The 23,004-nt window shown below is 37.3% G+C and overlaps 1 protein-coding gene across 3 annotated transcripts in view; it reads left to right on the top strand.

Annotated features, from left to right (window-relative positions):
- The window catches only part of TECRL (trans-2,3-enoyl-CoA reductase like), a 66,060-nt gene that overhangs the window by 23,301 nt on the left and 19,755 nt on the right, over window positions 1-23,004 (top strand). For all 3 annotated transcript variants that reach the window (XM_087946835.1, XM_026678366.2, XM_087946836.1), the window contains one exon: window positions 2,042-2,147. In XM_087946835.1, coding sequence (XP_087802961.1) covers window positions 2,042-2,147 — 106 coding nt within the window. The remainder of the gene's footprint in view (window positions 1-2,041; window positions 2,148-23,004) is intronic.

The following is a 23,004-nucleotide window of genomic DNA, read 5'->3' as shown; positions in this document are numbered from 1 at the left end:
AAGAACTAGAGGCAACATGATAGCAGTGTTCCAATATTTGAGAGTCTGCTACAAAGAAAAGGGAATCAAGCTATTTTCCACAGCAATAGAAGGCAAGACAAAAAGCAACCTAGAACTAAGGAGAAACTTCCTGACAGTGAGAACAATCAACCAGTGGAACAACTTGCCTTTGTAGATGCTCTAACACTGGATATTTTTAAGAAGCCAATCATTTGTAAAAAATAATATTGGGTGTACTAGAAGACCTCCACGATCCCTTCCTACTCTGTTATTCTGTTATTTTGTTATTTGGTTATTCGGGTTTTTTCTCCCACGTAAGATTGGAAGTACAATCAGAACACAGCCAAACCCCCAACCAATGAGAACACCCTCCACCCAATCAGAACAAAGCCAAGCCCCAACCCAATCAAGTCACACCCCCACTAGCAGTTAAAAGGAGGAAGCAGCTGCAAGCTCACATTACTCTGAGAAGCACAGAGCCGAAGACACAAGCCTGAAGATGATGAATGAGACTTCATCGAAACGTTGCCTAGATACTTCCAATCTTACATGGGAGAAAACCCGAATAACCAAAGAGATTATATATATATAAATAATTTTATTCAGAACAAAGTTAAAATACAAAATACAAAACTAAATAAAAATTGAAGAAGTCATAAAAGAAAACACAAAACACAAAGCAATCAGAACATTAAAAAGATGCATCAAACCACCACCACAACATATTATACACATATATTATCCCCTTGAGTTGTATACTGATTAATATGTTACTACAATATTAGTTCCCAGCAGTTGCGAAACAGACCCCTCCCCCAAGAAAATAAACTACTAAATCTATTAACGATTTGTTGATCTGACTTCTATATGATATATTAGTGACACAGTGGTTAATAGAAAAAACAATAATAGTAAAACAGAACAAAATTAAAATTTTAAAACTTCCTGCTTGACAGGAAGGTGGATATGCCCAGTGACTTTTCAGTTGCTTCCAGTGGGAATTGGAATTTTCAAGATTCCACTGGGTCCCCCATTTTTCCAGAAGTCATCTTGGGTCACTCCTAAGTGCTCTCATTCAAAACCAGGGAGCAGCATGCCAAAGAACCAGCTTTAGCAGTGAAATCAACAGATTATCAGTAAGAGAAAAAAGATACTCTGACTGTGCAGCAGGCATCTTGAAAATGGTCAGCTGTGACTATTGTTTTTGAACATTCTTACAATGGTCTTAACCAAAGAAGTATCTAAACTCATAAATTAATAAGAAATAAATTCTAAATAGTTATCTATATGAATTTGAAAAGATATATTTGGGAAATGTGTTTGTATATATACATTGTGAATATGATGAAAGATAAAATGAATATGGTTGTCTTTTTCCATATTCTACTCTTTTAAAAAGCTGTTCTATTGCCCTGTATTTTTAAAGTCTCATAATTATAACAAATTAGGTAACAATTAATTGAAATATATTGGGTTTTTAAATGATAAAACTGCATGTCTTATTGTTAATTCAAATCATGCATGTGTATTTTGACTGTTGCAGAACCACGTAGGTCAAATAGTTCCAATGCATGTCTTGTCTGCAAATTCAATCTCAGTCTATAAATACAAATGAACGTAACAAAAAACGGACGAAATAAAATACTTTCAGCAACTTTTAGTAGTTATAATCAAATTAAATGAGTTGGCTGAGTTCAATTTAATTGATAAATTGGATAAGTTGAATTTTTAAGTTGGCTAAAGTTTTTCCTTTTAATAACAGCACTTCAAAATTACCTATGTTTTGGTATATTCAAAGTATTTCATCTGCATGAACTTTTTAATGAAAAAAAATCTCAGTATTATAATAATCTACATTTTTCAAAATCAGAGTGATTTGCTGTAGGCTACTAAGCAAATGAATCATAGACAGAGCAAGTTGTTTAGATTCTTTGCTATGATAGATTAGGTTTGAGCTACAATAGATTAGATTTCAGCCTACAATAGCATCAGATTTGTTTTTTAAAAAATGTTTATTTCTTATTCTTGATTATTTCTGCAGTTTGGCCTGCATCTGTCACTGTTTACATTATATCAGGCTTCTTCTGGAAACTCTCTTTGTGCACAAGATCTCAGAAGGACATACACCACTGAAAAATATGATCAAGGTGATTAACATTCATAAAATATACTATAGAAATGAATAAGCATTAAAAAGGTAGGCTTAGTGTGTTTGTTGCATTTCTGTCCTGCTTTCTGAGTTACTCATGTGGTGCATTATATTCTCATCTGAACAACCCCTCCAATTTAAGTTAGGTTAAGAGAGAATGATAGGTGGAGGTCAGTAAATTATCCTGAAAATTTAATTGCAGGCAGTGTACAGGTTGTCCCCAACTTACAATAGTTCATTTAATGATGGCTCAGAATTAGAACGGCACTGAAAAAAGTGACTTATGACCATTTTTTTACAGTTACAACTTTCCAGCATCCTCATGATCGTGTGATCAAAATTTATATGTTTGGTAACTGGTTCATATTTATGACCTTTCCCCAGGATCATGAGATCCCCTTTTACATCCTTTTGATAAGCAAAGTCAATCAGAAAGCCAGGTTCACTTAACAAGTGGGTAACTAACTTATCAACTACAGTGATTCATTTAACAATTGAGGCAAGAAAGGTCATAAAATGGGGAAAAACTAACTTAACAAATAGTTATGGTTATAAGTTGATGACTACCTGTATTTGTATGTGTTTTATATATATAAAATGATGGATGGATGGATGGAAGGATGGACTGTATATATATGTACTGTGTGTGTATGTGTGTGTGTATATATATATATATATATATATATATATATATATATATATATATATATATATATATATATATATATGGATCTTTGGTTATTCGGGTTTTCTCCCGCGTAAGATTCAAAGTATCTAGGCAACGTTTCGATGAAGTCTCATTCATCATCTTCAGGCTTGCTTCTTCGGCTCTGTGCTTCTCAGAGTGATGTGAGCTTTCAGCTGCTTCTTCCTTCTAACTGCCAGTGGGGGTGTGACTTGACTGGGTGGGGGCTTGGCTGCGTTCCGATTGGGTGGGGGTGTGTTCTCATTGGTTGGAGGCTTGGCTGTGTTCTGATTGGTTGGGGGGCTGGCCGTGTTCTGATTGGCTGGAGGCGTGCTCTGTTCAGGTGGGGGCTTGGCCGTGTTCAGGCTAGTCCCAGCTGCTGGGGGATTTGAGCTGGTGAGCTGGGATCTTGCTGTTTGGCTTTGAGTTCGTGGTCGTGCCACATCTTCATGGTGGGGTCAGTTCGAAGATCACATACAAATACGCGAGAACCTCAGAAAACAATATATATATATATATATATATATATATATATATATATATATATATATATATATATATATATATATATATATATATATATATATATATATATATATATGTTTTCTGAGGTTCTCGGTATTTGTATGTGGATCTTTGGTTATTCGGTTTTCTCCGCGTAAGATTCAAAGTATCTAGGCAACGTTTCGGCAAGGTCCCACTCGCCATCTTCAGGCTGGTGCTTTCGGCTTAGTGCCAGTGCAAGCAGTGTGTGACCGGAGCTGCCATCTCTCTGTATATACAAGTGGTGGGGGATGGTGTGCTGGGCTGGTTGGCTGTGCTGCAGCCTCTTGATTGGTTGATGGAGTTGATGTTGGTATAATGGGCTGTGTAATGGCCTTTTGTTGTAGAGATATCCTGGATCTTGTGCTGTCATCTCCTGGGTCATTAGCCTCTTGTGTTTTAACGGCTTGGGTAATGGGTTGTGTGATGGGCTTGTGAGTTCTTTTGTTGTGGTATCCTGGGTCTTGCGTTGTAATCTCCTGGGTCGTTTGTGTTTTGATCTCTTTTCGATTAGCCTCCTGTGTAGTAACAGCTTGGGTAATGGGTTGTGTGGATGACCTTGTGAGATTTATTGCTGTGGTATCCTTGGTCTTGTGCTGTGATATCCTGGGTCATTTGCTGTGTTGTGACTTCTTGGGTTCTTGAGGTGTAATTTCTTGAGTTTTCTGATGTGATGTCCTGAGCGGGTGGCTGTGATGTAGCATTTTGGGTTTTTAATATGGCTTTGAGTTTGGGGTCTGGGTCTGTGTTCGTTTGGCTTCGAGTTCGTGGTCGTGCCACATCTTCATGGTGGGGGTCAGTTCGCTTCATGTATGGTTCAGAGGAGTTTGAAGTGGGTAGTGATGCAGCTGCAGTGCGGCTTCTGGTCTGTGGTCGTGTCTCATCTTCTGTGTGGGTGTGAGTCTGATTTTTACGTGGAAGTGTGGTGGTGGCATCTTGTGTGGCCCTCATGGGTGTGGGTCTGGTGTAATTTATCATGTTGGGTACTCGTCTATTCATGAGGGCGGGTTTCCAAATGGCTGGTAAGCGGGAGGTGTCATCTCTTTTATTCATGCTGTGTGGGCGTTTTTCTATCTCTATGGCTTCTCTGATTATTCTGCTACTGTGGTGTTCAGTTTTGGCGATAGTTCTGGTATTTTTAAAGTCAATCTCATGTCCTGTGGCTTTGAGGTGTTGGACCAGGGAAGAGGTTGGTTCTTCTTTTTTGATTGAGTTCTTATGTTCTTCAACGCGTGCACTTATTCTTCTGTTAGTTTGTCCAATGTATGTGGTGAGGCAGGCAGTGCAGGGGATTTCATATACTCCTTGGTTTTCTAATTCGATTTTGTCTTTAGGGTTTCTTAGGATGGTGGATATTTTTCTGTTTGTGCAGAATGCTGTTTTAATGTTGTGTTTTTGGGGATCTTGCTGATTTTGTCTGTTGTGCCTTTTATATATGGGAGGAGGGCTTTGCCGTTCTCTTGTTCTCTGTCTTGGATTTTGGTTGGGGTTTCTTTTTGGATTAAGTGGGTGATCTTCTTTCTTTGAAATCCATTGGCTGTTAGTACGTTGGTGAGAGTGTTTAGTTCGGTTTTTAGGTGTTGTTCATCAGCTAAGCATTTTGTTCTGGAGATGAGTGTCTCAGCTACGGAATTGATCTGTGCTGGGTGGTGGTGTGAGAGTGCGTGTAGATAGCGGTTTGTATGTGTTTTCTTTTGGTAGATGGTGTGTCCTAGGGAGCCATTGGGTTTTTGTATACCAAGACATCTAGGAAGGGAAGTTGATTGTTAGCTTCTGTTTCCATGGTGAATTGTATTTTGGGGTGTAGGCTGTTGAGGTGTGTGAGGAAGTTGTTCAGTTTTTCTTTCCCGTGTGGCCAGATTATGAAGGTGTCATCTACGTATCTGAGCCAGAGTTTGGGTTTGTGATCATATTTTTCTAGAGCTTGTGTTTCAAAGTGTTCCATGTAGAGGTTTGCGATGACAGGTGAGGGGGTGACAGGAGATGGCTACAATTCACAATAGCCAAAAAATTGTATTTGGAAAATGAGTGGCTCAGCTTATCCAAAGAGCTTTGAACTAAAACTGAGGAATGAGGGTGATCAATTTTTAGGATCTTTGGGGCCTAATCCTAAGCATAAACCCTAAAACAACCAATCAAACAAGGAGATAGAGAGTGGTGGGAAAGAAGGAAAACTCAGATATAAAACAGGAGATGTAGGAAGAAAACCCAGGGTCAGATGTTTATATACCAGTGTTCAAAGTATGAGGAACAAATAGGGTGAACTTGAAGTACTAATATATGAGGACATATATGTTATAATTGTTTTTATTGAAACTTGATGGGATGAAACTCATAATTGGAATATACTGCTACAAAGATATAAACTGTTCAAAAGAAACAGATCTAACAAAAGAGGGGGTGGAATTGCGTTATATGTAAGAAATCACTACACCTCTACAGAAATACATAAAACCTTGGATGAAAGCCCCCTTAAATTGTATATTGGTTAATATAAAAGAAAAAAAGAATGATATTGCCAGAGGTGCATAGTACAGCTGCCCAACAAGCAGAAATAGATGAACTTTTTGCTAATAGTTAATATATCCATACCAAACACACCACAGTAGTAATGGGAGACTTTAACTACTTGACATCAACTGGGAGACAAACTGCATCAAGTGGGAGATCAAATAGGTTCCTGATTAGCCTAGCTAACAACTTTGTCATCTAAAAATAGATGAGAAAGCTAGAGGATCAGCTGTAGTGGATTTGACTCTTAATAACAGAGATGAAGGGATAGAAGGTGTTGAAGTTGTGAAGTTGGGGGAGAGTGACCATGACATATTGGAATTCAACATAATGCAGACACAAGCAATAGAACAAAATTAAAATAGTGCCTTATACATCAAGACAGCTGTTTCCAACAAACTTAGAGAAAGCTTGGGAAGGATTCCATGGATAAACATCTTTTTTTTAAAAAACTAAAGCTTGGAAAATTCTGAAAAATGAGATTAAGAAGCCCAGTCCACCACAATGAAATGAAAAAGAAAAATAAGAGATCCAAGAAGAAACCAGCATAGTTGAATAAAAAAAACTCTGATATATTGAAAGACAAAAAGCTTTGGATAATGCTACTTCAACTGTGGATTTACCTTTGCCTTGGAGACTTGCCTTTGCTTTGAGACAATTTGCCTAGTGGACTGGACTTGCTTTTGCCTTATGGATTAGTGCTGGCTTCTTTTGAGTAGTCTCATTGACAGTGAGCCGGTGCCAGTACAGGGAATTGCTGGGGAATATTAATTCAGGCTTGGAATCCTTAATAAAGACTCCTAACACTTGTGGTGTGTGTGGATGAGTGGGACACTCACTCTACAAAGATGAATTCAGAAAAGCTAAGGCTCAGAATGAACCAAGACTTGCCACAATTGTAAAAAAATAAAAAATAAAAACTTTTTTTCAACATGTAAAACAAAAAAAGACAAGGAAACAATTGATCAACCAATTAGAGAAGATGGCAAGAAAGTGATGGGCAGCAAGGAAAAAGCAGAGCTGCTTAATTCATTCTTTGCATCTGTCTACATGCAAAACAAAAAACAAAAAACAGCAGAACCTACCAAAAACAGAACAGTAAAAGACAGACTCGGAATACATATTAAAATAGGCAAGAAAATAGTAAGAGAACACCTGTCCATCATAGATAAATTTAAATCATCAGGATCAGATGGATTATATCCAGGGTTCTGAAGGAGCTGGTAGACATAATCTTGGAATAATTGAACTATATGTATACCGGGGAACTATGAGAGGATTGGAAAAGAGCTTATGTGATTCCCATCTTCAAAAAAGGGGAAAAATTGATTCAGGAAACCACAGACTCATCAGCCTGACATCAATACTTGGGAAGATCCTAGAAAAGATAATCAAGCATCTGCAAACACCAAGAGGCAAGCAAAGTTATAACCAAAAGTCAATATGGGTTTGTCAAATCCCATGCCAGATCATGCCAGACAAACTTTATGCCTTCTTTGACAAAGTGACTAAATTAATGTACCAGCAAAATTCTACTGTAATTTACTTATATCTCAGTAAGGTCTTTGATGAAATAGACCACAACTGTGATAAGATAGAAAAATGTGGGTTAGACAGCATCACCACCAGATGGATTAGTAACAGGCTAAGCCACATCACTCAATGTGTGGTCCGGAGGTGGTATTCAGCCAGTTCGGACCAGTTTGGGCAAACTGGTATCTGAAATTTTGAGTAGTTTGGAGAACTGGCAAATACCACCTCTGGCTGGCCCCGCCCACCTGCTCCGCCTTTCCTGTCCTAAATTCCCTTGTTTTTTAGCTCAGCTGATTCACACGGCAGAGCCATTTGCTGTACCTCAGCTGAGCTAAGAACAGCTTACCTCACCAGCACCGACACCAAGGGCAGTCTTTGAGTGCTGTGCTGTGCAAAGCGCGCTCTCATAGAACAAACCACATCACTGGCTGGCCCCACCCCACCCTGCCCCATCCCACCCTAAAAATTTTGCATTTACCACATGGCTATCCTGTAATCTGCACCTCTTACACTGCAAAAACATATGGACTACACAACTTGATCAGGGCAAAGCAATCTATATAGACTTCTGTAAAGCCTTCGATTCAGTGGTACATGACAAACTACCACTAAAACTAAAACAATTTTTTTTTATTTTTAAAAACAAACATACACATACAAAACATAAAAACATAAAACCATTTTCCATTTTATATACATACAGTGTGTCAGTTGGTTACATATCTTTTGTGCTATTCTTTTGTAATCATTTACTCACAATTTATATCAGTCTTCACATTGTCCAATGAACATATGCTTATATATTTATCAGTTATTAATCATCCATGACTAAACTATTTATTCCATCATCTTATATGAGATGTTCCAAGTTTTATTTTAAAATTTGTGTTATACTTTCAACCAGTGGTTATATATATCTATATTATGTTTTATATCAGTCTATTAAATTTCTATCACAAAATTATCTAGTCTATTACATTACCATGCCTTTTTATCCAACCATTGGTAAAACAAATCCCATATCATATAAAATTGCTTATCTTCTTGTTCTCTAATTTCAAATGTCAGTTTACTCATTTCAGCACAGTCCATGATTTTTTTTGATAACTTCCTCCTGCATAGGTATTTTGTCATTTTTCCAGTTCTTCGCAACTACAATTCTAGCCGCTGTTAAAACATTTAAAATCAAATATTTCAGTTCTTTATTGTATATGTCCGGTATGACTCCCAATAAAAAGATCTCTGGTTTAAACTCTATATGTTGTTTTATCATTTTTTTCCAACCATGTGTGGATTTTAGTCCAATATTTCTTCACGTCCGAACATGTCCACCACATATAGTAATATGAACCAGGTATCTGATGACATTTCCAGCATTTATCTGATTTATTCTTAAACATTCTCACAAGTCTTGTTCGGGGTAAGTGCCACCTGTAAAACATCTTATACAAATTTTCTTTATATGCAGTTGACATTGTCATTTTATAATTTTGAGACCACAATTTTTGCCATTTTTCTAAATCAATCCCATATCCAAAATCCCCCCCCCCCAAGCAATCATCATTTCTTTGACTTGTTCCTCCTCCAATTTAAATTCTAATAGATGTCTATAAAGTTTTTAATTACCTTTTCATCAGTACCCATCAAAATTTTATCTAAATCAGTCAACTTGTCACAAATACCTTCTGCCTTAGAGTCTTTATCAAACCTAGATTGTATTTGCAAATATGAAAACCAATTAATTTTTACCCGTTGTTTTTCCAACGCTTGCATAGATTTAAGTTCACCCTTTTCATTCAATATCTCCCCATATCTAACTGTTTGTTCCTTTTTATACATTATTGTCTAAGAAAAAGCTTCAATAGTTGATATCCATTTTGGAATTTTTAAGTAATATTGTCTTTTTATCTTCTCCCAGTTCAAAAACAATGCCTCACGAATACAATGTCTTCTAAAATACCCCTGTGTTTTAGTTCCCTTATACCAGAGAAAGGCATGCCATCCCAGCAGCAAGTCATGGCCTTCTAAAGTCAATAATCTACTGTTCCTTAGTGTTATCCATTCCTTTACCCACATCAAACTTGTCACCTGGTAATATAGCTCCCAATTGGGCAAGACAAACCCTCCTCTTATTCTTGCATCTTGTAACAGTTTTAATTTTATTCTTGCTTTTTTTACCCGGCCAAATATATTTCAATACAATTCTATTTAAATCTTCAAAAAGCTATTTCCCTAATCGAATAGGAATTGTCTGGAATAAATATAAAACTCTAGGCAATATATTCATCTTAATTGTGGATATTCTTCCAATCAATGATAGTTGCAATTTTTCCCATTTCATCAAATCTGTCGCAATCTGCTGTTTGAATTTAACATAGTTATCTTCCTTCAGTGTACTACATCTTGGTGTAGTATGAATCTCTAAATATTTAACCTTGTTCGTGACCTGTATTTTTAAAATTTCTTCCAACTCTTTCTTTCATCTTGCTAACATATTCTTTGTTAATATATCTTTGTTTTGTCTTTGTTTATTCTCAAACCTGCTACTTTTCCATATTCTTCTATTTTTTCTATTAATTTGGGTGCTGTTTCCAATGGGTCTTCTAATATAAATACCAGGTCATCTGCAAAAGCTTGCAATTTATACTCTTCCTTTTTAATTTTCATTCCTTTTATTTCTTTTTCTTTTCTGATATTCCTATTCAAGACTTCCAATGTTAACACAAACAGCAGAGGCAACAATGGACAGCCTTGCCTTGTCCCTTTTCTTATATCTATGGATTCTGTTAATTCTCCATTCACCATCACCTTTGCAGTTTGTTCATAGTATATTGTTTCAATGGCTTGGATAAATTTCTTACGAAAGCCCATTTGTATCAATTGCAGTAAAAAAAATCACCAACTCACATTGTCCAAGGCTTTTTGAGCATCTAGAAACATCAAGGCCATTTGCTTCTCAGGGTGTGCTTCATAATATTCCAGAGTATCCAAAATGATTCTCACATTGTCTTTGATTTGTTTCTTTGACAGAAATCCATTTTGATCAGTATGAATAAAATTATTTAAGTATCTTTTTAGTCTTTCTGCCAAAATTGAAGCAAAGATTTTATCGTCTGAGTTCAATAATGATATAGGTCTATAATTTTTAACTTGCTGTAGGTCTGTACCTTCCTTCGGTATAAATGTAATGTATGCTTCTGACCATGTTTTTGGTATTCTTTTCTTTAACATAACTTCATTCACAACTTCTAAAAGAATGAAAATTCAATATTTCCTGAAAAGTCTTGTAAAATTCCGCTGGCAAACCATCTGGACCTGGTGCTTTCCCAGCATTCTGTTTTTTTAAGGCTTCTGTTAATTCCATCATTGTTTTACTTCCTTCTAACATTGTTTCAATGTTTTGGGGTATCTGAGGTAGGTTCGCTTTCTGAAGATATTGTTTAACTTTTTCTTCTTGAATATTCTCTTGAAAGTACAGTTTTCCATAGTAGTCTTGTATAATTTTTTTCTTCTCCTCATTTCCATAGCAAACCTGTCCTTCTTTATTTATCAATTGACTAATTCTTGTTGCTTCTCTTTCCTTTCTTGGTTTATAAGCTAGCCATCTGCCTGGTTTATTTTCATCTTCAAAGTAATTCTGTTTAGCATTTTTAATTTTTTGTGCTAATTCCTCTTTTTCCATTAGTCCCATTTTATGTTTAATTATATCCATTTTATTTTTAATGTCTTTTTCTTTGTGGGAACATCTGTAAATCTTTTTCCAGTCTTTTATAGTCATCCTCTAATGTCTTAAATGCCTTTTTCTGTTTTCTGTTTCTTTTCCTAATATCAAGCCTCTTGTGTAGGCCTTCATTGTGTCCCAGAGATTCTGTAAAGATGTATCCTCTTTTCTATTTTCTTTGAAGAAAAAGAAGAACTGGATTATGATCTGCCCAAATGCTTGTTTCTATTTCAATCTGTCGTACATTAGTCAATAATTCTGCTGACATCCATATCATATCTATTCTAGACCAGGATGTGTGCCTGTTTGAATAAAAAGTATATTGCTTACTTTCCGCATTTCTCTCTCTCCATGCATCTTTTAAATTAAATTCTTCTGTTATTCAAAGGAAGGATTTTGGTAGTATCTTTCTAACTTTCTTGTTGTTTTCTGTGTTTTATAGTCCAACCGGTCATTAATTATTCCATTAAAATCTTCCATCATACAAATATTAACATAGTCCAATTCAATTATTTTTGTATGTAATTTTCTATAGAATTCTTCTTGTTTATCATTCGGGGCATAAATTGCAATTAAAAGTGTTTTAATGCTGTTATCCATTATTTCCACCATCAAAATCCTTCCATCATCATCTGTGTAAATTAATTCTGCCAAAATTGTTTCTTTAATATATAATACCACACCTCTTTTTTTAGATTGTGCCAGCGTAGTAAATAATTTCCCTAGTTTTCCTTGTTTTAGTATATATTCATGTTGTTTTTTAATATGTACCTCTTGTAAACAGATTATATCAAATTTTAATTTTTCTAATTTGTGAAATACTTTCCTTCTTTTAGTAGCCAAATTAAGTCCATTTATGTTAATCGTAATCAATTTTCTTACATCCATGTTAAGCTTTATAAAAGGGTTTTATTGCTCTAGTAGATCTCTATTCTCGTTGTTCTCTGGGTTCACCGCCTACCGCACCTTCTTCTTTTTCTTTTTCAATTACTGCTATACATTCCTCTTGGAACTCAATTAGTGACTCTTCCTTTCTTTCTTCTTCCTCCTTTTCTCTAAAGTATTCTAAGTAGAATAGCTCAGCTTTTTGAACTGTGTCAATTCTGTGTCTTTGTTCCTGCCAAGTGAACAAGAGGCCTTCTGGCATCAGCCATCTGTAGTTTACTCTTCTTTAAGTAACTCTTTAGTCAAGAATAAATATTCTCTTCTCATCTCTCTTACTCTTCTTGGTATCTGTTTCAGCACCACAATTTCTTTATCTTTATATTTTAGTGTTTTCTCTCTCGCCACCTGGAGTATCTGTGTCTTAATAATCTTCTTAGTAAATCTAATGTGAATTTCTTTTGGTAATCTATTCCTCATTGCATATCTTGTGTAGACACGAAACACTTCTTCCATCCCATCCATCATCTTTTCTTTGGTTATTTCTAGTGCTTCTGCCAATATTTCTGCCATTATTTCAGCAAGGTTTTCACCTTTTCCTTCTTCTATATTTTGAAATCTTAAATAAAATTCTGATTTGTCTATTTCCCATCCTATTGGTTCACATCTGCCCTTCTCGACATCGCTCAAATAAATATCAATATCTCCAATTTTCTTATCTCTTTGTATATCTTCTTCTTCAATTTTTTTGAATCTGTCTTCATATTTCATCATCATCTGTTGAATATTTTCCACTTTTTCATCTGTCTTTTCAATTTTTTGCTCAATTTTTTGAATTCCTTGCATAATCATCTATAATGTCACTTCCTTCTCTTTCTTTTTCCTGTTGTAATATTGTCTGTCATGCTCATCTCTATCTTTTCCAATACAAAGCTTGGAGTCCTTGACTGTAACACAAGCTAGTGAGAGAGAGAAAAGAAACAATGTATCCAAGCCTCTGGGTGGCAGTGCTACTTATTTTCCTTCACTTTCACTTCCCCCTCCTCAATCTACAACCAGGAACTTAAAAAAAAGTAAAGCCTTTCCCCCCCTTTTTTTTTTAAAAAAGGACAAAAATAAATCTTAAGTCAAGCAGAAGAATCTTAGTCAAAAGGGGATTTTCAAAAGGGTTGTTTAAAAAAGGGAAAAAGTAATACAAAAAAAATTAAAAAGATTAAAAAGTACCAGTCCAGCTTAAAGTTAAACAGCTTTGCCAAATTCAAAGTTGCAATAAAAAGGGGAAAAAGAAAAAAAACTTTCACTTTGACAATTAATCACGCTGCTTAAATTCTTTTCTCTTCACTTTTAGTCCACTTTAATTTTTTCAGGTTGTTCTCTCCAAGAAATAATAAGTAAAAGTTCATCATACCAAACTGACACATTTTCTTTCCAATCTCTTCCGTTCTGGAGCTTTCCCAGCTTCAGCAGCTTGGAAGTCTGCCTCTCTGCCGCCGGAAAAAAGGGCTTTTCCTGGATCAACCAGGGATTTTGCGATGTCCCTGGGATCGACAGGATGTGCCCTCCTCAATCACCATCTCTATGGGAGAGTTTAAGTCTGGTGGGACCGTCCTGCAAAGGAGATATCAGCAGCGATCTTGGAGCTTCAAGATTGCACACTGTACCACTGAGACATCAGCTCTGCCCCCTAAAATCTTATGGTATCTCTGGACAACTGCATAACTGGATAGAAGCATTCCTGTCAAACAGACAACAAATGGTCAAAATTGGGAGTGTCCTATCAAATTCTGTACCTGTCAATAGTGGTGTCCCCCAAGGCAGTGTTCTAGGACCAACTCTCTTCATACTCTACATAAATGACCTCTGTGATCATATTAAGAGCAATTGCGTTCTCTTCACTGATGATGTAAAGCTATTCAACACCACAGACAATACTGCTACCCTTCAAAAAGACCTCGACTATGTATTAGAATGGTCACACAAATGGCAACTTCAAATCTCAACAAATAAATGCTCTGTCTTACATATTGGCAAAAAAAAATCAGAAAATAAAATACAAGCTGAATAGTCAAGACCTTGTTGATGATCCAAACTCTGTCAAGGACCTTGGAGTACTCATCTCAAATGATCTAAGTGCAAGAGCCCACTGTAACTACATAGCCAAAAAGGCATTAAGAGTTGTTAACCTAATCCTACGTAGCTTTTTCTCTGGTAATATCGCACTACTAACTAGAGCATACAAAACATTTGCTAGACCAATATTTGAATACAGCTCATCAGTCTGGAACCCACATTATGTATATGATATTAACCCAGTAGAGAAAGTCCAGAAATATTTCACAAGAAGAGTTCTACACTTCTCTACTCATTGCAGAATGCCTTATGCCACCAGACTTGAAATTCTAGACCTAGAAACTCTAGAACTATGCCGCCTTTGGTCCAATCTAAGTATAGTATATAAAATCATACATTGCAATGTCCTACCTGTCAATGAATACTTCAGTTTCAACCATAACAATACAAGAGCACACAATAGATACAAACTCAGGGTTAATCGCACCAAACTTGATTGCAGGAAATACGACCTCAGCAACAGAGTGGTCAATGTCTGGAATACTCTACCTGACTCTGTGGTTTCTTCCCCAAACCCCAAAAACTTTAACCTTAGACTTTCTACTATTGACCTCACCCCTTTCCTAAGAGGTATGTAGGGGGCGTGCATAAGTGCACCAATGTGCCTACCGTCCTTGTCCTATTGTTTCTTTTATTTTTCTTATATGTACTCATTTCTTGTATTCATAACTATGTTTATCCTTATACCTATTATCTTGTAAGCGATTGACAAATCAAATAAATAAAAATAAAATAAATGGCCAACTAATCTCCGCACCTCATCTCTGCGCCTTACCTGCTTTGCTCACCAAAAGTAAGCATGCTACCTGCTCACTGTTCACCTTGGCTGAGTCAGGGAATGCACCATTCCCTGGCTCTGGCCTTGCCCCAGAGCCTCCGCCAGCTTGCTGCCACACCCTTTTGGCTTCAAACTATAGTCCCATGGGCTGAAGCAATTTATTCAGCCTGCAGCCTGCCATGCTAGGCCGAAGGGACTTGAGGCGGGGTCAGCATGGGTGCAGGAGGACCAAAGCAGTTTGGGAACAGTCTGGACAGTTCTTCTTACCTTTAACAAGATCCATCCGGAAAGTGCTGCAGCAGAGATCTTGCAGCCACTTCTTCCATTTCTTGCCTCCAAGGCTTCGCTCGCTGAGATCCTCCCTGTGCTCTCTGGGTCAGCAGCTGCTTCTACTGCTCTCTTGCTAGGAGAGCGTCTTGTGTGCAGATGTGAGCCACCACTTTGGGTCCTCTAAGTCCCATCCAGAAAGTGCTGCAGCTGAGAGAAACAGCAATAGGCTGCTGCTTCTCTGTGCCTCAGTGCTTTCTGGATGGGACTTAGAGGATCCAAAGTGGCAGTTCACAGCTGCTCAAAAGACATCTCTCAGCAAGAGAAGCAGCAGAGAGAAGCAGACCCTGCCCCGGAGAGCAGAGATGGAGGTGAGCAGGCCCCAAAAGGCTGCTCAGTCAAGCCTCGCCGTGTGGCAGAAATCATGCATGTGCGAAAGCCACACAGGCATGCTCACATTTTCAGTGAACCGGTGGTGGGATTATTTGAAACCCACCACTGATGTGGTCCTAAATGGAACTGCTATATCTACATGAAGGGAAATATGGAGTTTGTCTTAGGCCAAGTACTCTTTAATATCTTTGTATAGATGAGGCATAGAAGAGAATTCATCAAATTTTCATTTAACACTAAACTGGAGGGGATAGCCAACATTCCAGAAGATAGCTCAAGATCAGGAATTATCTCAATAGATTTGAACACTGGGCCCCATCTAATAAAATGAAATTCAGTAGTGAAAAAAGTAAGTTTTTATGCTTAGGCAAGAAAAACCAAATGCAGAGGTATAGAATAGGTAGTACTTGACTTAATAACAGTAACAGTAGAAGGGATCTAAATGTTCTAATGTACAACCACTTAATTATAAACCAGCAGTGTGCTGCAGCCACAAAGAAGCCAATGCAGTTTTAGGCTGATTAACAGAATCAAGATTATGTGAAGTGATATTAGCACTTTATAATGCCTTGGTAAGATCATATTTGTCATATTACATCTAATTTTGGTCATCACTATATAAAAAAAGAATTTAGGCTCTAGATAGAATGCGGAGAAGAGGAGCAAAGATGATTAGGGGACTGGAGACCAAACCATATGAAGAAAGATTACAGAAATTAGAACTGTTTTGTCCAATCAAAAGAAGGACAAGGGGCAATATAATGGCGATGTTCCATTATTTGAGGGGCTGCTACAATAGGGGATCACACTCTACATGGGGCTGCCCTTGAAAAGCATCCAGAAGTTCCAGTTGGTGCAAAATGCAGCAGCCCGCATGGTTTTGTGTAGATCCCAGTGTGGACATGTTTCATCTCTCCTGCGGGAGCTGCATTGGTTGCCGATTTGCTTCCAGGTACAATTCAAGATGCTGGTTGTCACCTTTAAAGCCTTTCATGGATTGGGACCAGGTTATCTGAGGGACTGTCTCTTGCGGGTCACATCTACCCGACCGATCAGATCAGCGAGGCAGGGAATGTTGCGGGTTGCATCCCTGAAGGAGATACACCTGGTGGGACCCAGAAGAAGGGCCTTCTGTGTGGTGGCTCCATCTCTCTGAAACATCATTCTCCCAGAGATTAGAATGGCCCCCTGTCTAATACCTTCCAGAAGGCACTGAAGACCTGGTTCTGCCAGGGGACCTGGGAAACCCAGAGTGGGATGGAGCCCATCAAATGGCTTGTGTGATCTGCTGTTGTTGGGGTGGGGGAGTGGCAGTTGGGGGTGATTTTTCCCTCAGATTTTGTTCTATTGTACTTTATTAATTTATTTGATTCTTTTTGTTAGTTTTTATTGATTTTTTTTGTTTTAAATATGGTTTTACATTCTGTAAGCCGCTTCAAGTCACCATGGGTGAATAGGAAGCAATATAAATTCAATAAATAAATAAATAAACCTATTATTCAAAGCATTAGAAGGCAGACAAGAAACAATGGATAGAAACTAATTAAAGAAAGAACCAACCTATAAATTAGGAGAAATTTCCTTACCGAACAATTAATTAGTGAAACGGCTTCCTTCAGAAGTTGACTGTGCTCTGGACTAGAAGACCTCCAAGGTCCCTTCCAATTCTGTTATTCTGTTAAAAATATACAGAATTTGCTAATTACTTGATTCCCATTACATAAGAAAAGTGTCCCTTATGAGTTAGCATATTAACATGAGGTATGAAAAAATAATAAACAATTTTATCTGTATCACTGATCAGTCTTCTAAAAATTGTATTTGATTAAGCTGATGCCATCAGATATATAATATTTGTATTTCAGTTTTATAATGTCCTTTAAAACTTTGGGAAAGTTAGAAGGCTGAGGAGGGAGAACTATTTGCTAAGGGCAATTTTTTTCTGTGAGTAACCTGTGCTGCTCAGTACTAATAGCTATATGTTATTAACGAATGAAAAATCATAGTTCTTCCCATTTGCTAAATATCATTATTATTATTATTAATTGGAAAAAAATAGAAAAAAATTCTAAAAGCATTTTGCTATCAGTAATTCCTGGCAAGTTATACATAATTTCTACTTCCCCAAAGAAGGTATTGGAGACAATTAGTCTTGATAAAGATAAAATATTTCTTTTCCTTATCATCACCTCAGTGTGAACACTTTTGTCCTACTTGAGGAAAGTAGGTGATGAAATGATAAGAGCCTGATGATGTAACATGAAAGAATGTAGGCCAAATGAACTGGATGGCTTAAATACTTATCTAGGAGAAGTTGAAAGACTATTTCCTTAATGTTCCCTAAAATATTTTAATTCTACTCCTATGAATTGTTTATTACTTTCCCCAACTATTCTTCCTGAGATCCATTGTATTTCACTTCACTATATTACAGTGACCTATATCTGGAAACAATATAAAGACAGAGAAGAAGAAGAAAGTTTGTGAGAGCAATCTTCCTGGTATTTTTTTGACTTATGCATAGTACACCGACTCAGCGAACTGCAATTGCAGTTGTGCAATTCCAATAAGGGGAGCAATTTATTTGCCTCAATCATATCATATCAACATATTAGAGCCTTTTCAATCATATCATTGTGTTAATTTTTTGTCACCAAAATAGAGTCTTATAGTCAAACTTCAAACATTTCAAACATCAAATTCATTCTATTATACCATCATCATCATTTTAGCCATTGTCTATTTGCTGCAGGATGCAGGCTTCTTCTGCATAGAACAGAACAGAATAGAATAGAATAGAATTCTTTATTGGCCAAGTGTGATTGGACACACGAGGAATTTCTCTTGGTGTAAATACTTTCAGTATACATAAAAGAAAAGATACATTCATCAGGAGTCAAGAATCATAAGGTACAACACTTAGTGATAGTCATGGGGTACAATAAGCAATCAAATCATACTAGGAAACAGTCAATATAAATCATAAGGATACAAGTGACAAAGTTACAGTCATACAGTCACAAGTGGGAGGGGATGGGTGATAAGGAGTGATGAGAAGATTAGTAGTAATAGTAATGCAGACTTTGTAAATAGTTAACAGTGTTGAGGGTATTATTGGTTTAGCAGAGTGATGGCTTTTGAGAAAAAACTGTCCTTGTGTCTAGTTGTTCTGGTGTGCAGTGCTCTGTAGCGTCGTTTTAAGGAAAGGAGTTGAAACAGTTTATGTCTGGGATGTGAGGGGTCTTTAAATATTTTCACAGCCCTCTTTTTGATTCATGCAGTATACAGATTCTCGATTGAAGGCAGGTTGGTAGTAATTGTAGTAATTTTTTCAGTCCTAATTATCCACTGAAGTCTGTGTCTGTCCTGTTGGGTTGCAGAACCACACCAGACAGTTATAGAGGTGCAGATGACAGATTCAATAATTCCACTGTAGAACTGTATCAGCAGTTCCTTAGGCAGTTTGAGCTTTCTGAGTTGGTGCAGAAAGAACATTCTTTGTTGTGCTTTTTTCATGACGTTTTTGATGTTAGGTGTCCATTTTAGGACATGTGATATAATAGAACCTAGAAATCTGAAGGTCTCTACTGTTGATATTGTGTTGTCTAGTATTGTAAGAGGTGGTAGTATAGGAGGGTTTTTTCTAAAGTCTACCACCATTTATAAGGTTTTGAGTGTGTTCAGTTCCAGATTGTTCCGGTTATACCATGAGGCAAGTTGTACAACCTCCTGTCTGTATGAGGATTCATCGTTGTCTCGAATGAGACCAATCACTGTTGTGTCATCTGCAAACTTCAGTACTTTAACAGATGGATCGTTTGAGATGCAGTCATTGGTATATAGGGAGAAAGAGAAAGCACATAGTCTTGAGGGGGGGGGGGCTGTGCTAATTGTACAAGTTTCAGATGTGATTCTGCCTAGCTTCACCTGCTGCTTCCTGTTAGGAAGCTTATGATCCACTTACAAGTGTGTTCAGGTAATACTAGTTGGTTTAATTTAATTAGAAGAATGTCTGGAATGATGGTATTGAATGCTGAACTGAAGTCTACAAAGAGGACCCTTGCGTAGGTATTTGGAGATTCAAGGTGTTGTAGGATGTAATGCAGAGCCATATTAACAGCATCATCTGTCGATCTATTTGCTCGGTATGCAAATTGCATGATATCTAACAGCGGATCTGTGATGGTTTTTAGGTGGGACAGCACTAGCCTTTCAAAGGTTTTCATAACTACAGATGTTAGAGCAACTGATCTGTAGTCATTCAGTTTCTTGATGGAGGGCTTCTTTGGCACTGGGATGATAGTAGAGCGTTTGAAGCAGGAAGGAACATAGCACATCTCCAGTGATCTATTGAAGATTCAGGTGAAGATGGGAGCCAATTGGTCAGCACATACTTTTAAGCAAGAAGGAGTTATCTTCTCTGCCCTTGGTGTTTTTCCTGGCTTTTGTCTGTGAAATAGATCTTGCACTTCTTTTTCTGTGATCACCAGAGGTTGTGAACCCAATGGGTTGGTACAGTTGTAGGAGGCTTGGCTGTTGTTGGTGTGTTTGAGATGTGGGTTGTGGAGATAGGTGGCTGAAGTTTCCTTTCAAACCTGCAGTAAAACACATTCAGGTCATCCGCTAGTTGTTGATTTCCTTCTGCCTGGGAAGGAGGTTTGCTGTAGCCAGTGATGTTTTTAAGAGTTTTCCACATATTTGCTGGTTAATTTGTTGAAAATTGATTCCTTAACTTTTCAGAGTAGCTTCTTTTTACTGCTCTGATCTCTCTTGTTAATATGTTTCTGGCCTGATTGTATAGCATACTGTCACCTTTTCTGTAGGCTTCCTCTTTGGAACCATGTAGCTGCTTAAGTTTAGCTGTGAACCAAGGTTTATTGTTACTATATATTTGCAGGTTCCTAGTTGGTACACATAAGTCTTTGCAGAAGCTGACATAGAAGTTACAGTATCTGTGAGCTCATCTAGGTCTGCAGAGGTATCTTCAAAAACATTCCAATCAGTGCAATCAAGGCAAGCCTGGAGCTTCAGCTTTGCCTCGTCAGACCAAGTCCTCACTGATTTAATTCTTGGTTTCATGGTTTTAAGTCTTTGTCTGTAGGCAGGTACAAGGTGAATCATGCAGTAATCAGAGTGTCCCACAGCTGCTCATGGTAAAGACTTATAAGCATCTTTTACTGTTATGTAACAGTGGTCTAAAGTATTTTTGGCTCTGGTGGGACAATTTACATGCTGGAAACATTTTGGGAGCTCTTTCCTTAAATTTGCTTGTTTGAAATCTCCCAAAATGATGGGAAGGGAATCTGGTGTTTAGCTTCAGCATGTTTCCAATCTGTGCTGTACTATACTACACTACACTATACTACACCATGCCATACCACACCACACCATACCATACCATACATACATTTATATAAAATCCTATAAAATCCTAAAAATAGGATGCTGCTATGCTGCTCTCATGTGAAAAATAACCATCTGTAACCTTTGATTCTTAGGAATTTGGGTAGAGTTGCAATGTCCTACCTGTCAATGAATACTTCAGCTTCAACCATAACAACACAAGAGCACACAATAGATACAAACTCAAAGTAAACCGCACCAAACTTGATTGCAGGAAATACGACTTCAGCAATAGAGTGGTCAATGTCTGGAATACTCTACCCAACTCTGTAGTTTCTTCCCCAAACCCCAAAAACTTTAACCTTAGACTGTCTACTATTGACCTCACCCCTTTCCTAAGAGGTCTGTAGGGGCGTGCATAAAGCGCACCAACGTGCCTACCGTCCCTGTCCTATTGTTTCTCTTATTCTTTTATTTTTCTTATATGTACCCATTTCATGTATTCACAACTATGTATACATTTATACTTATTATCTTGTAAACAATTGGCAAATCAAATAAATAAATAAATAAATAAATAAATCTATTTCCTTTGAAAGATAAGGAAGAAAAATCTAGATTCACGTGAAATTTGGGGAATGAATATTTTTGGTGAGCAAGACCTAGGCATGAAGCCAATAAAAACAGGACTCTCTATCAAAAGTTTTCAATGGCTGTATGAGGATTTGGAGAAATATTGTCATCATCAATTTTTATTACGGTCATAGACAACATTATTTTACAATAAATTAATAAGAATAAAAATGACAACAATAACAACAACAATAATAAGAAAAATAAAAGATAGAATAATATACTGTGATTGGTGGTGGATTAACAGTGGGCTGTTCCTAATTTTATGTACAACATAGTAGAATTTGGCTGCACTCAGAGAATTACTTTGCACTGATCTGATAATAATGTGGTTGCAGATGAAAAAGATCAATTTTCCCAGATATTTTATTAGGTAAGATTGAATGTGAGTATATATACAGTATATATACAGTATATACAGTATAGTATATACTCTACACTATATACAGTATAGTAGGACATGAGCTACAATTTCAGTGACCCCTTGTCCAAAGGGACACAGTCTCAGGTCACATGGTATTTTTTTCTATTGGTCTTTCTGTGGGAAGTATGAGTGTGCTAAAGTCAATCCCTTTGGATTTTGGGGATGGTTGTTTTATATAAATATCATGCTACTTTAAAAGGGGTAGTTTGATTGCTCAAATAAACTTTCTTGGAAAAAGCAGCCAATCTTATTGGATTTCCAGGTCTTTAATACAATTGTTAAGTGCACTAAGGGCAGAGGTGGTATTCAGCAGGTTCTGACCAGTCCTGGAGAACCAGTAGCGGAAATTCGACCATCTCTGACTGGCCCCACCTCATCTATTCTCTGACTCCCGAGTCCCAGCTGATCAGTTGGGTCTTCTTTTGTTGCCCTGCACAGGAGAACAGAGCTGGAAAGCAGGTTAGTGGGGTGGGGAGAGAATGGGGATTTTACAGCATCCTTCCCCTGGAGTGGGGTGGGAATGAAGATTTTACAGTATCCTTCCCCTGGAGTTTAGTTTAGTTTACTTTATTATCATTGCACCTCGTACAACGAAATCAAACACCATCTTCAGTGCACATCATGACCATGAAAATAAACATAAACACACATCCTTCACCCTTCACACATTGAACCGGAAACCCCCAACACCACACCAACACTGCACTATGCAGCAGAATTCCAAAGAGCTACTGCCCTGGGATAGAAGCTGTTTTTCAGCCTATTTGTCCTTGTTTTTATTATTCTGTACCATCTGCCAGATGGTAATAGTTCAAAAAAAGGGTTCCCAGGATGAGATGGATCTTTGAGAATGTTTTGAACTTTCTTAAGGCAGCGGGAATTATAAAGCTCTTCCAAAGAGGGAAGAGGGCAACCAATGATCTTCTGGGCAATGACATTAACCCTCTGGAGTGCTTTTCTATCTGCCACTGTGCAATTGGCAAACCATACAGAGGTGCAGTAAGTTAAGATA

This window comes from Notechis scutatus, chromosome Z, assembly GCF_049901735.1.
Source record: "Notechis scutatus isolate UNSWTSFEM ecotype Mainland chromosome Z, rNotScu1.2, whole genome shotgun sequence".
Lineage (NCBI taxonomy): Eukaryota > Metazoa > Chordata > Lepidosauria > Squamata > Elapidae > Notechis > Notechis scutatus.
Note: the sequence above shows the minus strand (reverse complement) of the source record. Positions and strands in the feature narration are given on the sequence as shown.